The 27,908-nt window shown below is 41.3% G+C and overlaps 1 protein-coding gene across 1 annotated transcript in view; it reads left to right on the top strand.

Moving 5' to 3' along the window:
• The window catches only part of LOC126442772 (ankyrin-3-like), a 109,949-nt gene that overhangs the window by 71,473 nt on the left and 10,568 nt on the right, over positions 1-27,908 (top strand). The window contains exons 3-4 of the mRNA XM_050090802.1: positions 4,286-4,862; positions 23,969-24,118. Of these exons, the coding sequence (XP_049946759.1) occupies positions 4,286-4,862; positions 23,969-24,118 (727 nt within the window). The remainder of the gene's footprint in view (positions 1-4,285; positions 4,863-23,968; positions 24,119-27,908) is intronic.

Raw genomic sequence — 27,908 nt, 5'->3', positions numbered from 1 at the left:
GTCTAGAACCTCTCGGCCTCAGCGGCCGGCTCGTCGCAACTATGTCAGTCACTGTTACTGTGTAGATCGCTGCACATGTCGCTGTCATCTCCTCCAGCGTGCGTGGCTCACGTCGATAGACGTTATCTTTCACAGTTCCCCACAAGTAAAAGTCCGTAGCTGTTCGATCTGGCGACCATGGAGGGAACTCAATGGGTCTTCTTCATCCAGTCCAGTGCCACAGGCGCGGGACACGATGGGAATTAGAATGCCCATCGAACACGCCAGGTTGTTGTCGGCTACTTTTATTTGGATGGATGCTTTACTAAGTGAAATTGGCACAGTTGGGGGACTGAGAGTCAGCATTTGGCGATCGAGATGTCACTTCACCCTCAACGGGAGACTGTGTGGTGTGCAGTGTCCACTCGTGGAATAATCGGTGCGGTATTCCTTTGGTGACTACCGAACGGTATGTGAAGGTTTTGGAAGATGATTTCAATCCCGTTATCCAAATTCATCCTGGAGGAGCACTTTTGGGACTGCATTCTCGTTCTGATGCACCCAGAGGCCACTAGCAAGGGCCTAGATTGGACTCACTTTCAGATAAAACAGCTGTGCCACGCATACCTGCTCTATTCTCCTGTATACTATATGTAACACTACTCTCCGTTCCTAAGTACGTGTTTGTTGAATAGATTAAAGATAATTGTTTATAGTACACTACCTTGCCGGATTCATTCATGAATATGTGTAGAACCTGTGTAGAGTGCACTCCAATAGAAGTCCTCTCCTTTTTATACAGCTTCCACATAACATATCACTCTCTATGCATATTCCTACTCTCTTCTGTACCTCAAACTTTATTTGGCCATTTTACATCATGAAACATTTCCTGTATACCTACAAAAGCTATTTATTTACAATTTAAAATTAAGTTTAAAGATATTACTCCTTCTTGAATTCTTCGGTTTTTTTCCGAATCCAAACTGACTTTATGATAATCGTGTGTCAATTGTTCGAAGACAGAGGAAGCTTTTATTTGATGTGACATTCACGACTAAGCTAAGACTTCGGTAATTTTTGTATTTTAAGACATTCCTCCTTTAAGAATAAATATCGTATAATGTTTCTATAGGGTCTGAGGGCAATTACCCCTGTTCCTATATGTTACACAAGGGAGTATTTAACAGATTTCTAATTTCAATCCTTCCAGGTTCGACAAATTCAGCTGGAGTGTTGTCTATCCCAGGGCTTCCTTGTTTCTCAGATTTTCAGAGATAGCTGATAGAAAATAGCTGCAATAAATAATAGTAATTTAAAACGTCATTTAAAGGATCAACCTGGTCGTCTAATGTAGGAACTGGAACTGTGACTATTTTCAGCGCTAATTACAGCTTGTAATGAATAACTTACAACAACAAAGGTCAGTTATCAGTACCATCTGCAACAATTTGGTAGGGTGTCATCAATTACGAAATGATGGAAAGAATGTGTGTTGAAAAGATGGCATATTCTCTATGACTGGCTTTGACATATCCCCCTACAGTAATGGCTCCCAACCTTTCTGAGAGCATTATCCCAGAGTGCAAACAGACACTAGCTAGAGCTCCACTTCCCCCCTTCCCTTCCCAGCCACCCAAACACCCAAACACACACACCAAGTCATCATCCTTAGCGATTAACTAAACTCCACTAACAAGGGAACCTCCCCATCGCACCCCCCTCAGATTTAGTTATAAGTTGGCACAGTGGATAGGCCTTGAGAAACTGAACACAGATCAATCGAGAAAACAGGAAGAAGTTGTGTGGAACTATTAAAAAAACAAGCAAAATGTACAAACTGAGTAGTCCATGCTCAAGATAGGCAACTTTAAGGAGTAAACAAGCTCAGTAGAGCTGTGGTCCTGTGGTTAGCGTGAGCAGCTGTGGACCGAGAGGTCCTTGGTTCAAGTATTCCCCTGAGTGAAAATTTTTAATTTTTTATTTTCAGACAATTATCAAAGTTCAGGAACACACACACAATCAACCTCGCTCTCCAAAGTTCCAGAACATGTTCAGATTTACTTGTACACATGCAGGATTTGACGGTATACACATGGAAACATTTGAAAACGTTAAAAACATATGTTTTGGCAGAGCACAGGGAAAACTGTGCGACTGTGAAACTGTTGCATTCATTTGGTGCAGTTTATGAGACAAGCTCTTGTGATTTCATCACTTTTTTGGGAGTGATTATCTCATCCACAAGAAAACCTAAATCGGGCAAGGTAGAAGAATCTTTTTACCCATTCGCCAAGTTTACAAGTTAGGTGGGTCGTCAACATATTCCTGTCATGTGTTGTATAGAATATATCAGACGTGTTTTCCTGTGGAGGAATCGGTTGACCTATGACCTTGCGATCAAATGTTTTCGGTTCCCATTGGAGAGGCACGTCCATTCGTATACTAATCGCACGGTTTTGCGGTGCGGTCGCAAAACATAGACACTAAACTTATTACAGTGAACAGAAACGTCAATGAACGAACGGACAGATCATAACTTTGCGAAAATAAAGAAAGTAAACTTTTCACTTGAGGGAAGAGTTGAACCGAGGGCCTCTCATTCCACAGCTGCTCACGCTAACCACGAGACCACGGCGCTCCTGAGCTCACACTATCCTTGATGTTGCATATCTTTGGCATGGACTACTCAGTTTGCATATTTTACTTATTTTCTTCATAGTTCCACACAACTTCTTCCTGTTTTCTCGATTGATCTGTGTTCAGTTTTTCAAGGCCTATCCACTGTGCCAACTTATAACTAAATCTGAGGGGGGTGCGATGGGGAGGTTCCCTTGTAAGAAGAATATTTCCTTAGAAAATTCTTATTTTGAAAGTGATGAAAGATAAATGATACTTAGCTTTTGTAGATGCTTTATTAAACCTCAGACTAATGTGTCAATTATACAATTGGTACTTCTTATTTGTAATGATGTAGCCTTTCTCATTGCGTCTAAGACTACTCAAAAATGGAAGTTAACTAACTGTCTGCAGTGAAGTTATGCACTTGTTACAAAACTTGTTTCCTCTACACCACTTCTATCTCTATTGACACTTGCGTCACCCTCATCCTGCACCTTTACTTAAAATCAATCAAGTGAAAATTCATGCACTCTGCTTACTGTTTCTGAATCACTTGATTGCTGGACTCCTTACTTCTGCAGTGTCAGAAATCGAACGATTTTAACTTGCCAAGGCTTTGTGTCTGACTAGGTGCCACAAATAATAATAAAAATAAAGTACTGTACACATCTTACACTACAATAGTAGCCATTACATAGTAAGTGTTGAGTTGAAGTTTAATATTTTTTCATTTATTATTATGAAGTGAGTGATGACGAAATTTCTGGTCATTTGCTAGAAATTTTTATGAGATATTGAAACATATGTGATCTATATGTCTCGATTTCTCCATCATGGTACAAAGTGAAAACTGTTGTGTGCAGCAGGAGCATTATGTTTGGAAGATGAAGTTCATACATTCGTTTGACAAGCTGTAGCGTGCACCACAGTGTGTCATTCATTACTTCTATTATTTGAAAATAAAAATTTATTGATGGTAAATTATGTAATAGCTACAAATTGTTGCGAAATAGTCATGATAAACATGATCTTTTAGAAATAATTTAGTATTGTGACCAAAACGCAATTAGGCACAGTTATTTGTACTCCAGATAAAATTTTATTTTATCCATTGGGGGGGAGGGGGGGCGTTATGCCACTACCCTACAAAATGTTGGGTGTTGTCATATTGGAATATGTCAGAAGTTGCCATCTAGCTATGCCCGCCACCTCTATGTCACGTTTCTAGAAAGTCATTCCAGACTGTGACAGCAGTTACTTGATCCCCTGTATCAATTCCTGGAAAGAAACATGCTGGTATAGCAGTTAAGGGCAGAGGGATACAGATTTCAGGCATGAAATATCATTGTTTTCTGAAATAACTGCAGAAATCGGGACTGGGTGTTGAACAATGTATGCTCTCAGTTTTGTGCTAGATATTCATTTTGATATTTTGAGCAGGTAATTGTAGAAAGAGGCCTCTATTCCTTCTGTGGCATTTTGTACAGGCAAATAGGGAAGTTTTAAGAGGAGATGCAATAGATTTTCAAAAGTATTATTTCCTTCATCTACACACTATAATCTATGTTGGGTGTAAATTTTATCCTGATAGCAGCTTTAGAAATGCCTTTAAATTGTGGCATTGATTAACTCTGCACTGACAGCCACTCCCACTTTTTCCAACATTTGGGAAACTGTGTTTCAGAATCGCTCACAGTGGGACGAGTTCAGGAGGCTGAGGAGGCCGCGGCCGTGGATCTGGGAGCCCTGCTGGACGCCGGGGACGGCGCTGTGGTGACTCTGCTGGCCGGGCACACGCGGCTTGTGGCTCACAGGGCTGTCTTGGCCGCCAGGAGTCCCGTGTTTGCGGACATGTTCCGTCGCGTCACTGTAGAGGGCAGCAGCAGCCAGCTCGTACACTCGGACACAGAGGGTCCTGTGCTGCGCCAGGTGCTGGCATACCTCTACACCCTGCAGGTGCCCCAGCTGCCCAGCATGGCCCCAAAGCTGCTGGTCGCCGCCGACGTATACGGCCTGTCGGTACTGAAAGCGCACTGTGAGCAACAGGTGGTCGCCCAGCTGTCTGTCGAGACTGCGGCAGCTGCAGGTGTTATCGCGATTAAGCATTCCGCCAACAGGCTGAAGCAGGCCGCCGTCGCCTTCATAAAGGCCCACTTGCTCCATGTGATGGCGACGCAGGGCTGGGCTGAGGCTGTAGTCAACGACCCACAAACTGTTGTGGAGTTGACTCACCTGATTGCAGAGAAACCGACAGACACCAGGTAAGCGTGAGACAAGTCACAATTCTACGTTACACAGCGATACGTGTGTGTACTGCCAGGCCTACAATGTCCACCACAAATTTTTATTAGATGTGCATGTGCAGTAAAATACACTACTACTTATATCCATTTTCTTGTATACACTGTGTGATCAAATGTATCCAGACACCTGGCTGAATATGACTTACAAATTCAATGAAGCCCTCCATCGGTAATGCTGGAATGCAGTGTGGTGTTGGTCCGCCCTTAGCCCTCATCTCAGCTTCCACTCTCGCAGCCATACGTTCAATCAGGTGCTGGATGGTTTATTGGGGAATGGCAGCTCATTCTGCACTGAAGAGAGGTATCGATGTTGGTCGGTGAGACCTGGCACGAAGCTGGCGTTCCAATATATCCCAGATGTGTTCTGTAGCGTTCTGGTCAGGACCCTGTGTGGGCCAGTCCTTCGCAAAGACGTTACTGTCATGCAACCACTCGGCCACAGCCCATGCATTATGAACAGGTGCTCGATCATGTTGAAAGATGTAATCGCCATCCCCCAACTGATCTTGAACAGTTGGAAACAAGAAGGCGCTTAAAACATGAATGTAGGACTGTGCTGTGATAGTGCCACGCAAAACAACAAGGGGTGCAAGCATCCTCCATGACAAATACGACCATATCATAAAACCACCGCCTCTGAATTTTACTGTTGGCACTACACATGCTGGCAGAGAGCGTTCACAGGGCATTCGCCATACCCACACCCTGCCATCCGATTGACACATTGTGTACCATGATTTGTCACTCCACACAACGTTTTTCCACTGCTCAACCGTCCAATGCTTTCGCTTCTTACACCAGGCAATTACCTTCGTGATGTGTGGCTTAAGAGCAGCCGTTAGACCATGAAATCCTAGTTTTGTCACCTCCCACCTAACTGTCATTGTACTTGCAGTGGATACAGTGACGAATCACGGTACAAAATGTTGCCATCCGATGGCAGGGAGTGGGTGTGGCGAATCCTTGGTGTACGTCATTTGCCAGTGTGTGTAGTGCCAACAGTAAAATTCGGAGGCGGTTATGGTGAAGAGCAATTCGTGGACGGAGATTGCATCTTTCAACCTGATCAAGCACCTGATCATAACGCACGGCCTGTGCCGGAGTGATTACTCAGCATGAACATCCCTGTAATGGACTGGCCTGCGCAGAGTTCTGACCTGAATCCTACAGAACATCTTGTGGTGTTTTGGAACACCAACTTCGTGCCCGGCCTTTCCTACTGACAACGATACCTCTCCTCAGTACACCACTCCATGAAATATGGGCTGCCATTCCCCAAGAAGCCTTCCAGCACCTGATTCAACGTATGCCTGCGTGAGTAGGAGCTGTCATCAAGGATAATGGTCGGCTGATTCCATATTATATTCTAGCATTACCTACACAGTGCGCCACGAACTTGTAATTCAATTTCAGCCAGTTGTCTGGATACTTTTGATCACATAGTGAACCTTAGAATGCTGCAGCACAGTTCAAGGTGGGCAGCAACGTGTTTTAAATTCCCTATTTGATTTTCTCATTCTGCAAATCTTGAAATATTCGTGGTACTGGAGTAGTCAGTCACAATAGTCGCTGCACCCAAATCAGTACAACAGTTTTGTGTGTTTTGTATCTCCCTTTTACGTTCTAGATATATATGTGGGATTCGCTGACAAGTTCTGTAACAAAATTCATTAACTCTAACGAAGTATTCGAGGGGTATTAGAAATAAGATTTTTGAAGTTTACTATGCTCTAAGGAAAATGTTGTCATTCTCAATCGGAGCATATATGAAACATCTCTCTTAAAGAAGGTGTATAAAAACACAATTCTTAAACACCACATGACCACCTCCCAAGAAAGGCGACAGGGTTTCACAACAGCTCTGCCGCTTCAGGCAGTTCCGCATAATGCTTTGTCTTCCTTCACATTTCCTTCCCACTTCTAGTCTGTTGTTTCTCGTGATATTGACATACTTCAGTCACTAGCTTGTGCAACACACAAAGGAAGGCGCTTTTTGTGTGAAAACTCCGTACTTGGCTCTTAGAGAAGGGTCTGCCAAATATCTACTGACCAGTATTTGCTTAATTTTCCCAGTGGCTTTAGTAAAGATTAGTCCTGCAGTGTTTTCTTCTGCTAGAGCTTAGGGGTTTCCTTATCTGACCTGTTCCAGTTATTGGTCCATTCCTAACAACATCAAAATGAAAGAGATCTTCAGATCCTTCTATTCTTTGTAATCAACATATCACAATATAAATACTCACTACAATGCTAGTGACAAGTAAATTTCATAAATTACTTTTATTGTTAGATATGTCTGAATATTTATGCACTACTTACCGAGCTGCTTCAAAAACTGGAATTCATATCCTTCAGATAATAATCCGTACACTCGGTGATTCATTTCTCATTTATTTTTATTGTTGCAGAAGTGTATCCCATAATTATAAACGAGAATTAATGTTTGAATGAAACTGCTTATCGCCACAGCTATGTTTTCAAGATGCCTATTATTTACACATTAACTTTAAATATGTAATTCTATCTGAATTATTTAGAAGCAAATTTGGGAAACGCATTTCTTAACTTAAATAGGGTGCATGTCACAAAACCCAACCAGTATCTTCTTCATTGCGTCAAGCTATGTACACTATTGCATTGCTTACCATGACAGCCACTTCACACAAGTATCCATCCACGTTACATGCATATACATGAAGCCTCTCTTTTTATGTCAATGGTAAATTCATTGCCCAATTTCTTCATGAGAAATCACAAACGCTAACCAACACACACACACAGAACAAAACTACAACTGGCAAAACTAGAAACTGCCACATCTTCAGTAGTTCTCATTTGATACACGGATCTCCCAACAGTTACTGCCATTAAACACCACTGCTACATGTAGCATGGTTTGCACGGCTCTTGAAATACTTTTCTTTTTCCATCACAGCACTTGCTTCATAAGCACCACTTGTAAATTCCACATTGTCCAAACACCAGCCACAACTTTTTCACAGATTATCACACTGCATACAAACTTCCATCAAGTAGCATATGTAGCATAGTTCCTTTGTCTGTGCATTGCACTTATATTTAAATTATTAAGCACTAATATAAGACACACACACACACACACACACTAATCACAGTCTGATAAAAATCATTACACTGAACACAGTAACGAAACAAAATTCTTAATTTCAGTGAGTGACAACCTGTGATCAGCACTTAGGCATAAATATATATTATGTAATTAATGTGTCTGCTTATTTTGCTGATCATACTCATAGATTCGTTCAGCCTCCCAGTCAGGTACTATTCAATGTTCACCTGTTTCGTGTGGGTGCTCATTGGCCAGTGTGAATAAAATAAATGTATTGGCCGAAGTTCCAACTCTGTGATAAAGGTTTTAATGGAAGTTAAATTTTTACTGCAGTAGCTTCGTAATATGACAGATATTGTGCTCCATTTTTCTCTGAATTTGCTTCTCTGGTCATTTCAGAAGTATCTGTCATCATATTTACTGTATGTTCCCCCTACCGCCCAGTCTGTAGCATATGACCTACGAACACCATCTGATGGACATAGTAGCAAATTAAGTACATTTAAAAGTTTTGCCAATATAACTTCTGAGTGACTGTAACTTGGTATGTTAAACTGCTAGTATGAGGAACTCAAGAGAAGCAGCGTGTAAACTGATTGTCTCACTAGTAAGTCATTTATCTTAGTGGGTTAGTGGACCCACTGTCGCCTTTGGCTGTGTTGGTCCCATCATCTGTGGATGGACAGCTGCCCAGTGGTCCCTGTGTGAATACATGTATCGAAACAGTCTACCTCTGCACTGTGGGCCAGCCACTGGACACAGCAGGACCAACCCCCAATATACAGCCACACAGTGAGCACAGCGACTGTGGCCGGACCCTCGTCACAGCTGTGCAGACCACAGGTCCCCACTCAACCTCCGTCTGTGGCATGTCGTGAGTTCTGTCACTACACAAGCATATATTTAAACAAATTAGAGGAGGGTGGCGTTAGCGAAGTATTATGGCGAAAAAATCGAATTTTAGTTTCTAAAAAGCAGAGATGGCAATGGTTAACAGTAAACTTATTGTTTTAATCGATGTCAACATCTTTCTTTGTATTATGTTCATTCAGTGTTGTAGTATGGGGCTTGTTTCCTAAGCTAAAATTCTTTTCCAAAGTTTCTGTATATATTAATGTAGTGGATGGAGTTTCTAGTTTCATTGTTGGTTATATATCTCCCAAATTAAACTGGAAGGGAATGGATCTGGAAGTAGGTTGCTGGTGCGTTGCTATATGAGTATCATACATGAACATAAATCTATGGACTTTATCAGCTGCAAAAGAGAAAGGTAGAGTCTGGAGAAAGTGAAGCATGTAAGACTGGAAAGATAACCTCCACGTAAGACTATGAACATCGTTTGATGTAGAGTTTATGTTTAAATATACATTGCATCAACAAGAACTGAAGTATTCGGAAGGCCTGACGAAACGAAATGTTACTTCACATGTTGATACAGTATGTGACATTATATCAGTCATTGAAAAATCGAGTCAAATTTACACATAACTTAGTGGTATGAACCAATTTATAGTTTGGTATTGCAACCACAATTACCAGGACACATGCGTTGGTTCTGTTGGGAAGTAAATCTTAAAGTCATTTTATCCTCTCCTGACGGAAAGTGGGCCATAACCGTTGCAACTCGTCCTTGATATCGCAGTTACTAGCACTGCAATGGATTGACCCCCGACATGTTAGATCTGGATGTCTTTCGGGACATGGGGGTATTTCAACATCAGGCAAACAATTTATGGAGATACATCCCATGTGTGGGTGAGCATTTTCGTGTTGATTGTTGATGTCACAATACTGTTACATGAGAGGTAGCAAACAGGGACATGGGATGGCAGTGGCATACCATTGTGCCGACAGCGTCCTCAGTCACTATGAGTCTTGAGCCGAGGTCATCCCCAGCGGATCCACATACCATGACCCCAGAAGTAACACTGCTGCATGTCTCCAGAAAACAGAAAGAATGCGACCAAGGTCGCCGCCATAGTGCCTGACGATACTCATCTGGGCCAGTACAAAATGTGATTCATTGCTGTAATGCCAGTAGTCTATGCATTATATTCACAGCACCACTCCAGTAGTAGCCTTTTCTGTGTTGGTAGTAATGACAGCTACACGTGGCTGAATAATTCCATAGTCCATCTGCTAGTGGCCTCTGACACCAATGCAGGGACGAAGACATGCTCTTGGTCTTAGGTACTGTGAAGAAAACAATACATTACTACGATTGGCTGGTCCAATAACAAAAGTGTTAAGGGAGTTGACCACTTGTGTATCTAAGAAGATTAGAAAAATGAGTGAAATACAAGTGATACACTTTGATCGGTTGCAATGCTGTCTCGAGGCAGTAAAATATTGCCGGACATGATGGCGTGGCCAATCTGGCTCCAAACCTAGAGAGATACTTCTGTTAGTACAGTGTGGAGCAAATGAAAGTGGCCTGGGAGGTTGGATACGATTGCACGGGAATATATGCATATAGCCACACCCTGTGACATGCACGCCATGTGATCCTCCACGTGATCCACATCAGTTCAGATTGTAGTGCGGGCTGTGCCAGTGTGAGTGGAGCAGAGCAAAGGGGGCGATGGTACTCGCAGTGGAGCAGCAGGCGTTCGTTGTGAAAAGTTATGTGAGAACTAAGTCGTGGAAACGATGTGGTCAGTTGTTTTCTGCGAAATTTAGTGGTGTTAAAGTGTGAGCAACGAGTACCATGCAACGCTTAATCCGAAATTGATGTCAAACAGGATCTGTTTTGAACCAGCAAAAAAAAAAAATGCCTTAACTCCCCTGCACACTACAAAACATGGCTGCAGTGCGCCAGAAAATGTTTCAGAGACCTACCAAATCAATCCAACACCTGTCACAAGACACCAGGATATCACACTAATTATGCAGACCTGCATATTCAGGGTGGTCCATTGATTGACTGGGCCAAATATCTCAAGAAATAAGCGTCAAATGAAAAACTTATCTAGCTTGAAGGGGGAAACCAGATGGCGCTATGGTTGGTCCGCTAGATGGCTCTGCTATAGGTCAAACGGATATCAACTGCGTGTTTTTTAAATAGGAACCCCCATTTTTTATTACATATTCCAGTAGTACATAAAGCAATATGAACGTTTTAGTTAGGCCACTTTTTTCACTTTGTGATAGATAGCGCTGTAATGGTCACAGACATATGGCTCACAATTTTAGATGAACAGTTCGCAACAGGTAGTTTTTTTAAATTAAAATACAGAACGTAAGTACGTTTAAACATTCTATTGCGGTTGCTCCAATGCGATACATGTACCTTTGTGAACTAATCATTACTGAAAACGCATGCTGTCACAGCATGATTACCTGTAAATACCACATTAATGCAATAAATGCTCAAAATGATGTCCGTCAACCTCAATGCATTTCGCAATACGTGTAACGACATTCCTCTCAACAGCGAGTAGTTCGCCTTCCGAAATGTTTGCACATACATTGACAATGCGCTGACGCATGTTGTCAAGCGTTGTCGGTGGATCACGATAAAAAATATCCATCAACTTTTCCCACAGAAAGAAATCCGGGGACGTCACATCCGGTGAACGTGCGGGCCATGGTATAGTGCTTCGACGATCAATCCACCTGTCATGAAATATACTATTCAATACCGCTTCAACCGTACGCGAGCTATGTGCCAGACATCCATAATGTTGGAAGTACATCGCCATTCTATAATGCAGTGAAACATCTTGTAGTATCATCCCGTAATTTCTCTTGTGCCCAGTGGCAGAACTGTACAAGACGTTCAAAGTCGTCGCCATGCAATTTCTGGTGGACAGAAATATGGAAAGGGTGCAATCGATGTTGATGTAGCATTCTCAACACCGACGTTTTAGAGATTCCCGATTCTCGTGCAATTCGTCTCCTACTGATTTGCGGATTAGCCGCGACAGCAGCTAAAACATCTACTTGGGCATCATCATTTGTTGCAGGTCATGGTTCACGTTTCACATGTGGCTGAACACTTTCGTTAAATAACGTAGGCTAACTATCCGGCGAACGGTCCGGACACTTGGATAATTTCGTCCAGGATACCGAGCAGGATTCATAGCACACGCCCATTTGGCATTTTGATCACAATAGCCATATATCAACAAGATATCGACCATTTCCGCAATTCGTAAACGGTCCATTTTGAGATGGGTAATGCGTGACGAAGCAAATACCGTCCGCACTGGCGGAATGTTACGTGATACCACGTACTTGTACGTTTGTGACTATTACAGCCTCATCTATCACAAAACGAAAAAAGTCGTCCACCTAAAACATTGATATTTCTTTATGTACTACACTAATATGTAATAAAAGATGTAGGTTCCTATTTAAAAATACGCAGTTGATATCCGTTTGACCTATGGCAGCGCCATCTAACGGGCCAACCATAGCGCCATCTGGTTTCCCCAGTTCAAGCTAGATGAGTATCTCTCTTTGTAGTGTTTCCGTTTGATGCTTATTTCGTGAGATATTTGGCCTGATCACTATCGATGGACCACCCTGTATATCCCTATCGCATGTCTGTTGGTCATGCATTAAAACCAGCAGATGTTCCTAAGCACCTCCACATTTGTGAATGTCCATTCACTGAGATAACAATGAATGGCTTGGACATGGATCTTTCCCTTATGCCTGATGGAGACTAATTTCAGCTGAAAGTTACGTCAACTAACAGAATCACAGGTCCTGGGTAGCAGAGAGTCAGCAGAACTTCCACGAAACACCTTTGCACGATCATAAGGTTGGATTTTGGTGTGCAATGTCTGCACGCAGCATTACTGGTTTCACCTTCTTCAATCAGCTGTTGACTTTGGCCTATCACATTGCCAACATTTTGGAGCTATTTGTGGAAGCTTTAATGGAGTTACTTCCAAGAAGATGGAGCAACTGGTCATACAGCAAGCCGAACCTTTGATCACAGATACACAATTTCATGATTCACAGATGTTAGCCTAGGTCAGCCTGGTTGGGGCCCTACCTGGCCACCTTTGTCACCTGATCTGTCAGTGTGTTATTACACTGCACGAGAGCCCTCAAGAGCAGAGACAATCACAACAACCCTCACAGTCATCAAGAACTGCAGCAGAACACTCCAGATGAGACTGCAGCAATTCAAGCATCCAACCTTCGATCCGCCTTCAGCATCCTACCGACCAGGGCCCAAAAGCATCAAGAGATGAATGGTGGTCATTTTCAACAGCTGATATAGTCATCTTAGTGCTGCATTTACTTTGTTGTATTGCTTTGTACTATAGAACTCTAATCTCTGGCTGCTTTTATTTGACCCCACCTTCTAATAAATTGCGTGTGTATGTGTGTCCACCTTAGATTACGGTACATGGAAAGAGCAAAGCTATACAAGGCAGTAAGCTAGTAACCTTTCTATCTGAGGCAGAAAATATAATGTTATCTTTTGTAACTGCAGTATAAGTATTTGTATTAGTGTTAATATTAGTAACAAATGTCAGTAGTAACATAGTAGTAACAGTAGTAGTTGTAGATTCTAGAGAAAATTCATGGTGATGCAGTATTAATAGAGGCTTTCAATAGTTGTAAGAGTTATATTGTTTATTACTGCAATTACAGTATCAGTTCTCATTGTGGTGTTAATAGCAATATGTAAAATGAAATAGCAAAATTAGGCAAGATGATTTGAAATAACGAATGCCACTATGTAGAGCACCACATCGATATCCATATGAATGTTGGAGCATACTAGTAGACAGAAATAAGGATAGTGAAAATCTTATATTGTAGACATACCATATTATAATGTTCAAAATAAGAAAGAAATAAGAGTTATTACAAGCTTGACATATTTGAGGTACCTAGTAGTTTCCCGAGAGCATGGCAGATGATGTCCTGAGGTGGTACTGTATACCAAAACCAGTAACCAGTAGACTAAATGAAAACTGCTACTAAGGACTAAAACATAAACACTCATCGGCCAGAACATTATAATCACCTATGTAATACCTGATATGTCCACCTTTGCAACGGATAGCAGCAGTGACGCATCATGATCTGGAAGGGAATTGGCGCCACACTGCCCACACAAGGCACCTAATTCCCAATAATTCCTCACGAGGGGAATGAGCTGTTACGCCACGTCGAGGCACATCCCAGATGTGTTCGATCGCATTCCCATCTGGTGAGTTGTGGGACCAGCACATTAATTGAAACTCGCCACTCTGTTCCTCGAAATACTCCATCACTTCCATTCCTTGTGATATGGTGCATTACCTGGTTGAAAAACGCCACTGCCATCGGGAAACATGATCCTCATGAAGAGGAGTATGTGGTCTGAAACAAGTGTATATTACTTGTTGGCCATCATGGTGCCTAGAACAATCTCTACTGGACCTATGTATGTCAAGGTGAATTTCCCTAGAGCACATTGGAAAAAGCGCCAGTTTCTCTCGGTCCCACAGCATAGGTGTCCAGGAGCTGCTAATGTGCCCATTTTAGTCATAGTTGCTGATGTCATGATGTTAACATTAACAAATGTATGGGTTGTCAGCTGCAGAGGCACACTGTTAGGAGTCTTGAGGGCACTGTGTGTTCAGACACACTTGTAGCCTGCACCGTCTGTCGCGTTCTACCAGTCTGCCCGGCCTACAACATTCGAGAATGTAATGAGGGATGGCCACCCAACCCCATGACGTCTGGACATAGTTTCACCTTGGTTTCGCCATATGTCGAAGGCAATCACCACAGCGCTCCTCGAACACTCAACAAATCATGCATTCTGAAATGCTCGTGATAAGCGTTCAGGTCATCATAAAATTCCCTCCTTCAAACTGGGACATACAGCATACCTTCCCCATCTACAGATGGACAGCACATTTGCTGATCCTACATCGACTGTGCATGCGTCTGACTAGCAGTCATTCCTCATGAAGTGACGCTGCTATTGCCAGTACACATTTAATCGATGATAGGCAGGTGATCATAATGTTCTGGCTAATGAGTCTGTTATTTATAAATTGCAATGATCGCTGTTCCACCCAACAGGGTATTGCAAAAATGACATAAATATATAAATAAACCAATAAATGAATCTCTGAACCATGGTGCAGGATAACACATTGCTGATAAAAGACCATTATTTGGTCTCAGATGGTAGGCACAGTTGTAAAGGGATCACTGTGAGCCCAGTATGCAATATGGCATTCTTCCCTTGTCTTGACCAGACGTGATAGACTGTAACCTTGACAACGATAATGCCTGCCCTCGTGGTCATGTGCAACTCAACTGTAACATCTAAATGCCCCAAAATCTTATTGCTGCACAATTATACCAGCCACGCAACTGGAGATCAAGAGTGGAGCAGCTTCCAAATTATGTCAGTTGCAGGTAACACATGCGTAGAAAGTGTCTCTGTATCCTTCACAAGTATCACACAACATCTGACACTGTTCATGGGCATTATATAAACGTGCTGTGGTGTCTGGTCTACCTGTCATGGAGATTTGAGACCCTGATCAGTTACACTGCAGCTGATGGTGCGTTTGTGTAAGAAGCCAGAATGACATCTCACCGTTTTTTCGATATGCTTCAATTTATCTGTCACACATCGCATTATTAATTCTGAAACAGTGACTTGTAACAGTACACTTGTTTCAATCGGTGTCTTCACTCTTCTTTGGATTCACAGACTGAATAGCGTTCAGTTTTGAATTTGAATGTGACACCTTTTATTTCACAGATAAGAGAGACATCAGCAACTACCGACCTGTTTCACAGCTTCTATCATTTACCTACATTTTTGAGAAGGCGATGTATTGTAGAAGATTATCACATCTTGGCAACAATAATATTGTCACCAAATCACAGTTTGCCTTTCAGAAGGGGTGCTCTACTGAGAATGTCATTTAAATGTTCACACACCAGATAGTACAAGCATTAAATAACAAAACAGCACCGGTGGGTATTTTCCGTGACCTATCCAAGGCATTTGATGGTGTAAATAATAATATACTGCTAGATAAATTTTGTAGGGTTGATGGTGTAGTCAACCAATGCATCTTATCACATCTAACCAAAAGGTTTCAAAAAGCTGTATTTAGTAGTAACTCAACCAACAGAATTCAGGGACATAATTCTGACTGGGTTGAAGTCACATATGGGGTTTCCCAAGGCTCAATCTTAGGTCTACTACTGTTTCTCATATATGTTAATGATCTACCATCTAATGCACAGCAAGCAGAATTAGTTCTTTTTGCAGATGAGAACAGTATTGTTATCACTCTCAGTACTCATACAGAACTGGAAGAAATGTAAACAAAGTTCTCAAAAGTATCATTGTTTGGTTTTCTGCAAATTGTCTCACCCTGAATTTCACAAAGACACATTATATACAGTTCTGCACCTCTGGGGGTACTGCATCTGTGATAAGTGTAACACATGGTGGTGAAGTAATACATAAGGTGGAAACTTTTAAAATTCTTAGGTGTCCATATTGATGAGAATTTTAATTGGAAAAACATAAATTTGGGAACTGCTAAAAAAACTTTGTTTCGCTACATTTTTACTTAGAATCATAGCAAATTTTGAAAAGAGATAAATCAGTAAGTTGACATATTTTGCTTCTTTTCATTCAGCAATGTCATATGGAATAATGTTCTGGGGTGATTCGTCTTTAAGAAAGAAGGTCTTCATTGCCCAAAAACGAGTTGTAACAATAATATGTGGCGCTCACGCACGATCGTCTTGTAGCCATCTGATTAAGGAGTTGGGCCTACTGACTACCGCTTCACAGTATATTTATTCCCTCATGAAACTTGTTGTAAACAATCTACTACAGTTCAAAAGGAACCATGAAGTACATGATCACAATAATAGAAGAAAAAATTACATTCATTACTGAACATTAAGGTTTTCTTTAGGTTGCCATTAAGGTTTGAACAAAAAATTTTGACCACTTACCCTGTGATATAAAATGTCTAACAGACAGTATGGTAAAATTTGGAAATAAACTGAAAAAGTTTCTGCTTGAGAACTCCTTCTACTCTGTAGAAGACTTTCTATGTTTGTAATATGTAAAAAGTTATGGATGGGAACTGATAACTCAATCTGTATTTCTTGTTACCATTTTGGGGGAAAAGAATAGTAATTGTATGGTGATGTTAAGAGTAGAAATAGATGTATAAATTAACTGGCAATTTTCACCTAAAATGACTCATTCGACCACATGACGATCTATCGTGCAATTTTATGCAAGGAACATCAAAGTAAGCAACAAGCGTTTCTTTCTATTCACCATAAGTGGGCGAAATTCACTTAAACATCTGAAAATTCGGTAACTGTCTTCTATCGTACCTCATTCGTTTCATATTATGCAACATTTATCAACGACATTGTGCCTTGTAGACATACTGTATTTGGCTATTTTGTCACCTCCTTGTGAGGCATTAAAATACCAACATACAGAAAAAACTCGCAGAGGAGCCATTACTCAGCAATGGCGTACGAGCACTCTTTTTTAAGGCTCATGGAGGTCTAACAACTTGATGGAACAGTAAAGTGACAAGAATTAATCCCTACATGTTATATGTGTACTTCTAGTATTCATAGATCAACTTTTTCATTATACCATAAATACCTTACGCCTCAGTTGTCTTTGATAGCGAGTAGCGAGCGGCGAGACGGAAATGACGTCCCTTGTGACGGTAGTCTTCTTGGCAAAGGAGCAGTTCGGCGCTGTCGAGTTTCTCTCGCTGTACACAGACATGGAGGTCGACCCCAGTTTTCGGCGCGGCATTCGCCTCACCCAGTGGTGACCCCCGATGCAGCCCCCTTGCTGTCTGCCGTTTACCCAGGGGGCGACGCGATGCCTGGGGTGGCTGGCGACTTAAGGCCGGTTCCCACTAGGGCTGCCGCGCGTCAAAACCGCGCGTCAGCGGCGTGGTTGCCATGGAAATGGCGTTAGCGGCAAGGCGCGGCAGGCTCTGCGTCGCGGTTTGACCATGTCGAACCGCTTCCGCTGCCGCGTGCCGCGCTCCAGGTGCGCGCCGCCAATCATAGAACGCGCTGAGCGTGACGTCAGGTACGGACCCCCGGGCCACACGAACTTTCGCCGAACCGCTGGCGCGGACGCGGCGGCAGCTATGAAATACTTATCATCCGATTCCAAGGAAACTATTCGGTAGAAAAATTTGATTCTTGGGCATGTTACAGCCTGATATCTTCTCTCGATAAAGGACCGAATTTCTTTTCGTTATTCGTCGTAGTTACTTGCTGTATCGCATTTACGTAAACCTTTACACGAAATTTGAATGAGTGTGCAGAGGTAAACACGCATTGCGTGGACTTTGCGTACAGTTCATTTTAGGTAATACATTATTGCGTATGAAATTTAGTCAACATATCGAAATTGTTTTCAAAGCTGAGAGCAGAACGATAGCTATCACCGTTCTCGAGATATTGGATGATATGTCGGCGGACGGGCTGTGCGGTGACCGCGCGCGGGTCGCTCGCGACGCGACCGATACTTCGTCCTTCTCGTCGTAAACCATGTGGTTGTATCAACTGCAAATTTCGCAAACGGTTCAAGAAATCGAAACGTGTTTTTTTGCAAACGATAACTTGTAAAAACTCATGTATTTCGTCGCATGATAAATATCCAAAATCTGTTTAACTACCAAGATATGAAAGAAACTACAGTTTTTTCGGAAGGGATAGATTAATTTTTTTAAACAGCATTTAATAGCATGTGTAATGAGAAGTTAAACCGAGACTAATTTGCTGGTATGTCATAAGATGTAATTTGCTAATTACCTACAGCTATTGATTATTTCCTTTGGACGTAACAAACGTTTTTTTCTTTATCCAATGTACTTTATTGGTTCAAGACGCGTTTCGCCTTTTACTTTAAGGCATCTTCGGTGGAATCTAGAATGATTCAGTTTTGTTTTGATATGTGATACTTGCAGATTATAAAACAGTTCACATCTATTTTTACGTGAATAACTGATTACTCTGAACGGAATGGACAGTGTCTTGAAAGGAGGATATAAGATGAACATCAACAAAAGCAAATCGAGGATAATGGAATGTAGTCGAATTAAGTCGGGTGATGCTGATGGAATTAGATTAGGAAATGAGACACTTAAGGTAGTAAAGGAGTTTTGCTATTTGGGGAGCAAAATAACTGACGATGGTCGAAGTAGAGAGGATATAAAAGTAGACTGGCAATGGCAAGGAAACCGTTTCTAAAGAAGAAAAATTTGTTAACATCGAGTATAGATTTAAATGTCAGGAAGTCGTTTCTGAAAGTACTTGTATGGAGTGTAGCCATGTATGGAAGTGAAACTTGGACGATAAATAGTTTAGACAAGAAGAGAATAGAAGCTTTCGAAATGTGGTGCTACAGAAGAATGCTGAAGATTAGATGGGTAGATCACATAACTAATGAGGAGATATTGAATAGAATTGGGGAGAAGAGAAGTTTGTGGGACAACTTGACTAGAAGAAGGGATCGGTTGGTAGGACATGTTCTGAGACATCGAGGGATCACCAATTTAGTATTGGAGGGCAGCGTGGAGGGTAAAACTCGTAGAGGGAGACCAACAGATAAATACACTAAGCAGATTCAGAAGGATGTAGGCTGCAGTAGGTACTGAGAGATGAAGAAGCTTGCACAGGATGGAGTAGCATGGAGAGCTGCATCAAACCAGTATCAGGACTGAAGACCACAACAACAACAACTGATTACTTACAGTGAATCGAGGTTTTGGCGGACATCTACGTTTCCCCTGACCTGGTCACATGCTGGAGGTTGAACTAAAACTTAGATTATGGAACATAAGCACATTTTCATGTTCGCTCTTTTTTCTTCTGTCACTTGCTGTAGACATTTTACCGAAAACACTGATTTGAAGTCATAACTACAGTGTGTTCACCTCATGTCCCTTCCAGTTTGGTTTGTTTATGTGCATGTTGCCAATCTAAAGAATTATATGCTGAAAACTAATGTTTGTTTATTTCTGTCCTCCTTATATCTTTATGTGTGTGTGGCTAGCCAGTGATAGTTATTGAAAGTTGAAAGAGAATGCAGTAGTTGTCTGACAGTGGTTGAAAGATTTGGTGTTCAGCTGATTTCTGTTCTGGTTTAAATGTTTCGTAGAGAAGTGCATGGAATAGTAAATTCACTGCTTACATTAATCGATAAAACAGCAGAATAGCATTTCAACAGATGATTATTATCAGAATACTATCACCCAACCCCTTTGTCCTCACTCTTTGACGCCTCATGATATGTCCTGTCAACGTACCCCTCTTGTAGTCAAAGTTGTGCCGTAATTTCCTCTTCCTCTTCCTGCTCTAATTCCGTTCCTCTTCTTTAGTTACACGATCCTCATATCTAATCTTCAGCATTCTTATTGATCACCACATTTTGAAAGCGTCCATTGTCTTCTTGACAGAACTGTTCATAGCCCACGTTTCACTTACATACAAGGCTGCACTCCACACAAATACCTTTGTAAAATTGTACCCAATCATTAGAATTTATATTCGATGTGAACAAAGTTTCTTTTTCAGAACGCTTTTGTTGCTATTCACAGTCTTCATTTTATATCCTCTCTACTTCTGCCTTCTCAATTACTGCTTCCCTTGCAAGTCATTAAAGTCTTAGAAATGCAGTTTCGTTTCTGTACAAGTTGTAGATAATCTTGTGGCCCTATGTTTTAGAGCTTCAAAGAATGTTTTAATTAAGATTGTCAAAATCTTTCTCTAAACATGCAAATGCTATAAACACAGTTTCGCAGTTCTTCAGTGTGTCTACTTAACTAAGTGGTAGGATCAGTATTGCCTTGCGTGTTCAGACATTTCACAGGAATCTAACATTGTGCTTATGTTAGTTTGTACAATCCCTCCCCCTCTCCTCTCTACATATTCTTTCCACTTTCTAGCCTTCTCTTATTTGCTTATTTCTGGCTTGCCAGATGAGTCCTTGGCAGTTGCTTCTCCTTTGAGCAAAGTTTTCTTTGTTCTTCCTCATTTTCATTCCCCTGTTTTCCAAGTGCAAAATCGCGTTGCAATTTTGGACTTTCTGTCAACGTCATGTTTAGACATTTCTATTTCCCATGGCCTACTTTATTTGCTGCATTTTTATATATTTCCCTCGTGTCAAATTTAATATATCACGTTTTATCTAACGATTTCTACTGTACCTTCTTCCCGTTCACATACTCTGCTGCATTCACCACTTTTTTCTCTCAAAGATATCCATTCGTATTCTAGCTGATTCCTTTCTCTGTTTCAGTCAGTTGTTGCATTACGGTAACTTTAAGATTATCGATAAACTGTGGGTCTTGACTTATTCAAGTTCCATTTCCTTAATTTGCTACCGTTTACTGTCTCTTTAGTTGTAAACCACAGCTCGTAACCAATAAATTATTGTAGGTTTGCGTCTGCACCAGGAAATATCTTATAATTTAAAATCTGGTTTCGAAAACTTTGTTCCAAGTATGTATTATTCTTTCATGATTCTTAAGCAAGGTGCTGGCGATGATTACATTATGCTCTGTGCTAAATTCTCTCAGGTGGCTTCCACTTTCATCCCTTCCCCCAAGCCTCTGTGTTTTTAGTGCTTTCCTGTACCTGCTACCGTATCACATTTTAAATTTTTGTCTTGCTTAACTATCTGAATAATCTCTTTTATCGTACATTGTTTCAATATGTTAGGGGATAGTGAACAATCATGAACGGTAGTCATGACATCTGTTTATGTTGAAATGAGAAAACATGAATAATGAAATATGTGAAAGAGTACATTGTACAGAAAATGAAAAATTGGTATGTCTTCACCCAACTTCGTCTTTCCTTCATGTAGGTGTAAGATATCGTTATTCAAACACACCGGTCGTTTCGGTGGGTCCCAGCCCGTACCTCAGTGGCTGTCCGTCATTGGCTACCGCTAGCGTCTGCCGCTTCCAGGTGGGAACGCCAATTCCGCGAGCCGCCGCGTCAACGCGGAAAACGCTTGCCGCTGCCGTTGCCGCACGCCGCGCTGCCGCGCTGTAGTGGGAACCGGCCTTTAGGCTGTCGTCATCGTGGCCCCAGGGCGGAAATGGAGCCATTCCCCATGTGCTATCGCGTTACGAGAGCGTTGCGGTCCCTGTGTTGTTTTGGGCCATCAGTAATGTTGCACAACATCATATCACTGGCATAATTCATCCCCTTCTTGATTTATATCCCATTTCTTCGTGTTCTGGGTTTATTTTCGCATCATTCTGACAGACCACAGCGACGAAAGAACCCAAAGAGATTTTTAGATACCTATCTCCTATTTCTTCCCCCTATAGTCGGATTCCTGTCTCCTAAGCGGGTAGGGAGTCAAAAATTTAAAAAAAAATCGAGTTTTCGAAAATATGTCTGTTTTGTAATCTTTCTGAAAAGTTTGATGTATAAAACATATATATTTCAGTGATTATAAGGCACGCTATCTGGTCTTGTGTGTACCCAGAGTAAGCGCTACACCCCTTACCACAGACGTCTGCTGTCATACATACGTGTATTTCGCTGTGTAAAATTCGAATGTTTATATTTGCGCCAGAGATGGTCATACGTGTAACAAAAGACTATTGACATAGAAGAAACGTGTTGATGGCGGCACCCAAACCCCAATGAAAGCTTTAATGAATGTGCATGGAAAAGATTGCCAAAAACCAATTTTTGTGTGGAAGAGATGTACTTGCTGTTGGTGTTTATGATGCAGTTTCCTTTTTTTATGATAGTGTGTAAAGCCGGATATGTATTTTAGAGAAAATGGGAATCAAGGGCAAAGTGAACTGCATCAAAGCTTTATATGCAATAAACACAGAACGTGTAGTGAAAGAACATAAATCATTTTTGGAAGTGATAAATTCGGAATGAGTGAATCATAGGAGTGTGGAAAAGACGAAAACTGATTTACAAACTGGAAAAAAAACCTCTTTATGGTGCTGGACAGTTCTAAAAGATGCCAAATGCAGCCAGAAGCTTTAATGGCCATTTTCTGCAAAACACAAATCTTTGTTCTCAGGTACATGTAACACCCAAAATAAATATGCCATTCCTTTTCCAACGTGGTATCCTTATTAAACACAAACTCCTTAATGCAAAACTCTAGAATTTTCCATCTCTATTAAAAACTGTCGTAAAGTTTGACATAATTAATTATAAAATTTGAGTTTTTTCTAAACATGAAGTTTAAAATGTAACAGGTCATTCATTTTCTTGAAATTGAAATAAATTCTAGAATTTCATATACCTTTATGTATGGATTGTATACTGCAAAGTTCATCGAAGAATCTCTCTTACTTATGAAGAAAAGTGTACCTATAGCAAAAAATGCAACCAATAGTAAGTGAAAAAATTATAAAATTTTACATGTAAAAATAATTTATTTACCTATGTTTTTGAACTTCCACTGCTATGATTGTGAATCCTGGTCATGCAGACAAAAATTCTATGAATTCATTTGTAAAAATATAGACAGTAGAATTTAGTATCTTCTGGTGCCTCTTCTGCTCCAAGTCGGTCCGTTTGACGTCCAACCCCCCTTAACATACGAGCTACAAACACCATCTCATGACGGTAGTACCACATTAAGTGCATTTAAGGGTTACTGTCATTCAAATTTCTTAGTGATTTATGCTGTTGTATATTGAAATTATGTTGACCAATGGGTGTTGTAAGCACAGTTGTTGAGCTTTGTACGCATCTTATATTTATTTTGTACCAAATACTGTGTAATATGCTAGGCTACAGGTATGAGAAAATGAGGAGAAGGAAGAAGTATGATTACCTGAATGCTGTCATTCGTCTTACGTGGGCCACTACTGTCGTTGGCAGTGTGTGTTCTATTATCTGTGTGTGGACAGTACCTCAGATGTACAGTCTGTGGTAATCTGACCACTGGATTCGATGTGAAAACCCTTTCTGAGGCAGTGTTCCTCCTGTGCAGCACGCCAAGCGCTGGGGAGAGCAGGACCGGCCCCTCCTCGCAGCCGCACAGTGGCCACACCGACGACGGCCGGAGCCCAGCCACAGCTGTGCCCCCCACCTCTCCCCAGACGACTCCGCAGCCTGATGACGTCGCCATCTCTCTCCTGCGGTGAGTTCAGTCACTTTACGTGTAGACTGTCCACAATCACAGAGAGACATGTTGGGCAATTAGCCAAGTGATAAAGTCAAGAAATCGAATGTCGCTATTTTACGTTTTTGACGAAGCAGAAGTTGTAGGTCTAGTATAAAGTTCTTCCTTTCATTAATTGTGGCGTTCGACGAGGCAAGGATATAAGGGGATCTATACACCCTTCTACAGGTTTGTTGCATGACTCGTTTTCAGTTCCTAACACAGCTGACTTGCGTAAGATAACACTAAATATTTCCCCAAAAATAACGACTTTGCTGGTGTGTTGGGAGCAATTTCAGTTTTCAGCGAAATCTCTGCCTAGTAACCTCGCAGAAAGCCCTAAGATATTCTGGTAATACATTAAGCACACTAGTGGAAAGAAGCAGTCAATAACCTTCACTGAGTGATAACAATGGTGAAGTCACTGGTGACAGTGCCACAAAAGCAGTTATTGTTCATAGTTTTCCGAAACGTCTTGACCAAATAAGAAGAAATAAATCTTGAAAGTCTTTTCGGGTTTGCTGCCGGATCCTAAAATCAACTTGACTCGATATTTCGGCGATCCAACTGTTCGCCATCTTCAGGAAATGCTGCTTCTGCTGATGAGTCCCGCTGAGAACAGTTCTCAGCGGGACTCATCAGCAGAAGCAGTGTTTTCCTAAAGATGGCGACCAGCTGGATCGCCGAAATATCGAGTCAAGTTGATTTTAGGATCCGGCAGCAAACCCGAAAAGACTTTCAAGACTTATTACGCCGGGAAAGCCTACGTAGTCACAAGAAGAAATGAATATTCCTGAATTCCTATCAAGAATAACTTCAAAGTGAGACACATAGAAGCAGATATCCTCGGTGTAGCAAAGTAGCTTAAATCACTTAATAAAGGCAGGGCCTCCAATCCAGATTGTATATCTGTCAGATTCCTATCAGAATATGCTGTCACAAAAGTTTCATATTTAGCAATTACATACATCAGCTCGCTCACAGAAAGATCCGCACCTAAAGACTGGAAAATTTTTCTTGTCACACCAATACCCAAAAGGGGAAATACGAGTAATACGCTGAATTACTGGCTCATATCACTAACGCTGGCGTTCTACGGATCGGAGCGTGGAATGTCAGATCCCTTAATCGGGCAGGTAGGTTAGAAAATTTAAAAAGGGAAATGGATAGGTTGAAGTTAGATATAGTGGGGATTAGTGAAGTTCGGTGGCAGGAGGAATAAGACTTCTGGTCAGGTGACTACAGGGTTATAAACACAAAATCAAATAGGGGTAATGCAGGAGTAGGTTTAATAATGAATAGGAAAATAGGAATGCGGGTAAGCTACTACAAACAGCATAGTGAACGCATTATTGTGGCCAAGATAGATACGAAGCCCACACCTACTACAGTAGTACAAGTTTATATGCCAACTAGCTCTGCAGATGACGAAGAAATTGAAGGAATGTATGATGAAATAAAAGAAATTATTCAGATTGTGAAGGGAGACGAAAATTTAATAGTCATGGGTGACTGGAATTCGAGTGTAGGAAAAGGGAGAGAAGGAAACATAGTAGGTGAATATGGATTGGGGGACAGAAATGAAAGAGGAAGCCGCCTTGTAGAATTTTGCACAGAGCACAACATAATCATAACTAACACTTGGTTTAAGAATCATGAAAGAAGGTTGTATACATGGAAGAACCCTGGAGATACTAAAAGGTATCAGATAGATTATATAATGGTAAGACAGAGATTTAGGAACCAGGTTTTAAATTGTAAGACATTTCCAGGGGCAGATGTGGACTCTGACCACAATCTATTGGTTATGACCTGTAGATTAAAACTGAAGAAACTGCAAAAAGGTGGGAATTTAAGGAGATGGGACCTGGATAAACTAAAAGAACCAGAGGTTGTACAGAGATTCAGGGAGAGCATAAGGGAGCAATTGACAGGAATGGGGGAAATAAATACAGTAGAAGAAGAATGGGTAGCTTTGAGGGATGAAGTAGTGAAGGCAGCAGAGGATCAAGTAGGTAAAAAGACGAGGGCTAGTAGAAATCCTTGGGTAACAGAAGAAATACTGAATTTAATTGATGAAAGGAGAAAATATAAAAATGCAGTAAGTGAAACAGGCAAAAAGGAATACAAACGTCTCAAAAATGAGATCGACAGGAAGTGCAAAATGGCTAAGCAGGGATGGCTAGAGGACAAATGTAAGGATGTAGAGGCCTATCTCACTAGGGGTAAGATAGATACCGCCTACAGGAAAATTAAAGAGACCTTTGGAGATAAGAGAACGACTTGTATGAATATCAAGAGCTCAGATGGAAACCCAGTTCTAAGCAAAGAAGGGAAGGCAGAAAGGTGGAAGGAGTATATAGAGGGTCTATACAAGGGCGATGTACTTGAGGACAATATTATGGAAATGGAAGAGGATGTAGATGAAGATGAAATGGGAGATACGATATTGCGTGAAGAGTTTGACAGAGCACTGAAGGACCTGAGTCGAAACAAGGCCCCCGGAGTAGACAACATTCCATTGGAACTACTGACGGCCTTGGGAGAGCCAGTCCTGACAAAACTCTACCATCTGGTGAGCAAGATGTATGAAACAGGCGAAATACCCTCAGACTTCAAGAAGAATATAATAATTCCAATTCCAAAGAAAGCAGGTGTTGACAGATGTGAAAATTACCGAACTATCAGCTTAATAAGTCACAGCTGCAAAATACTAACACGAATTATTTACAGACGAATGGAAAAACTAGTAGAAGCCAACCTCGGGGAAGATCAGTTTGGATTCCGTAGAAACACTGGAACACGTGAGGCAATACTGACCTTACGACTTATCTTAGAAGAAAGATTAAGGAAAGGCAAACCTACGTTTCTAGCATTTGTAGACTTAGAGGAAGCTTTTGACAATGTTGACTGGAATACTCTCTTTCAAATTCTAAAGGTGGCAGGGGTAAAATACAGGGAGCGAAAGGCTATTTACAATTTGTACAGAAACCAGATGGCAGTTATAAGAGTCGAGGGACATGAAAGGGAAGCAGTGGTTGGGAAGGGAGTAAGACAGGGTTGTAGCCTCTCCCCGATGTTGTTCAATCTGTATATTGAGCAAGCAGTAAAGGAAACAAAAGAAAAATTCGGAGTAGGTATTAAAATTCATGGAGAAGAAATAAAAACTTTGAGGTTCGCCGATGACATTGTAATTCTGTCAGAGACACCAAAGGACTTGGAAGAGCAGTTGAATGGAATGGACAGTGTCTTGAAAGGAGGATATAAGATGAACATCAACAAAAGCAAAACAAGGATAATGGAATGTAGTCTAATTAAGTCGGGTGATGCTGAGGGAATTAGATTAGGAAATGAGGCACTTAAAGTAGTAAAGGAGTTTTGCTATTTGGGGAGCAAAATAACTGATGATGGTCGAAGTAGAGAGGATATAAAATGTAGGCTGGCATTGGCAAGGAAAGCGTTTCTGAAGAAGAGAAATTTGTTAACATCCAGTATTGATTTAAGTGTCAGGAAGTCATTTCTGAAAGTATTCGTATGGAGTGTAGCCATGTATGGAAGTGAAACATGGACGATAAATAGTTTGGACAAGAAGAGAATAGAAGCTTTCGAAATGTGGTGCTACAGAAGAATGCTGAAGGTTAGATGGGTAGATCACATAACTAATGAGGAAGTATTGAATAGGATTGGGGAGAAGAGAAGTTTGTGGCACAACTTGACCAGGAGAAGGGATCGGTTGGTAGGACATGTTCTGAGGCATCAAGGGATCACC

Source organism: Schistocerca serialis, unplaced genomic scaffold, assembly GCF_023864345.2.
Source record: "Schistocerca serialis cubense isolate TAMUIC-IGC-003099 unplaced genomic scaffold, iqSchSeri2.2 HiC_scaffold_1406, whole genome shotgun sequence".
NCBI lineage: Eukaryota > Metazoa > Arthropoda > Insecta > Orthoptera > Acrididae > Schistocerca > Schistocerca serialis.
This window is presented reverse-complemented; position numbering and strand designations above follow the sequence as displayed.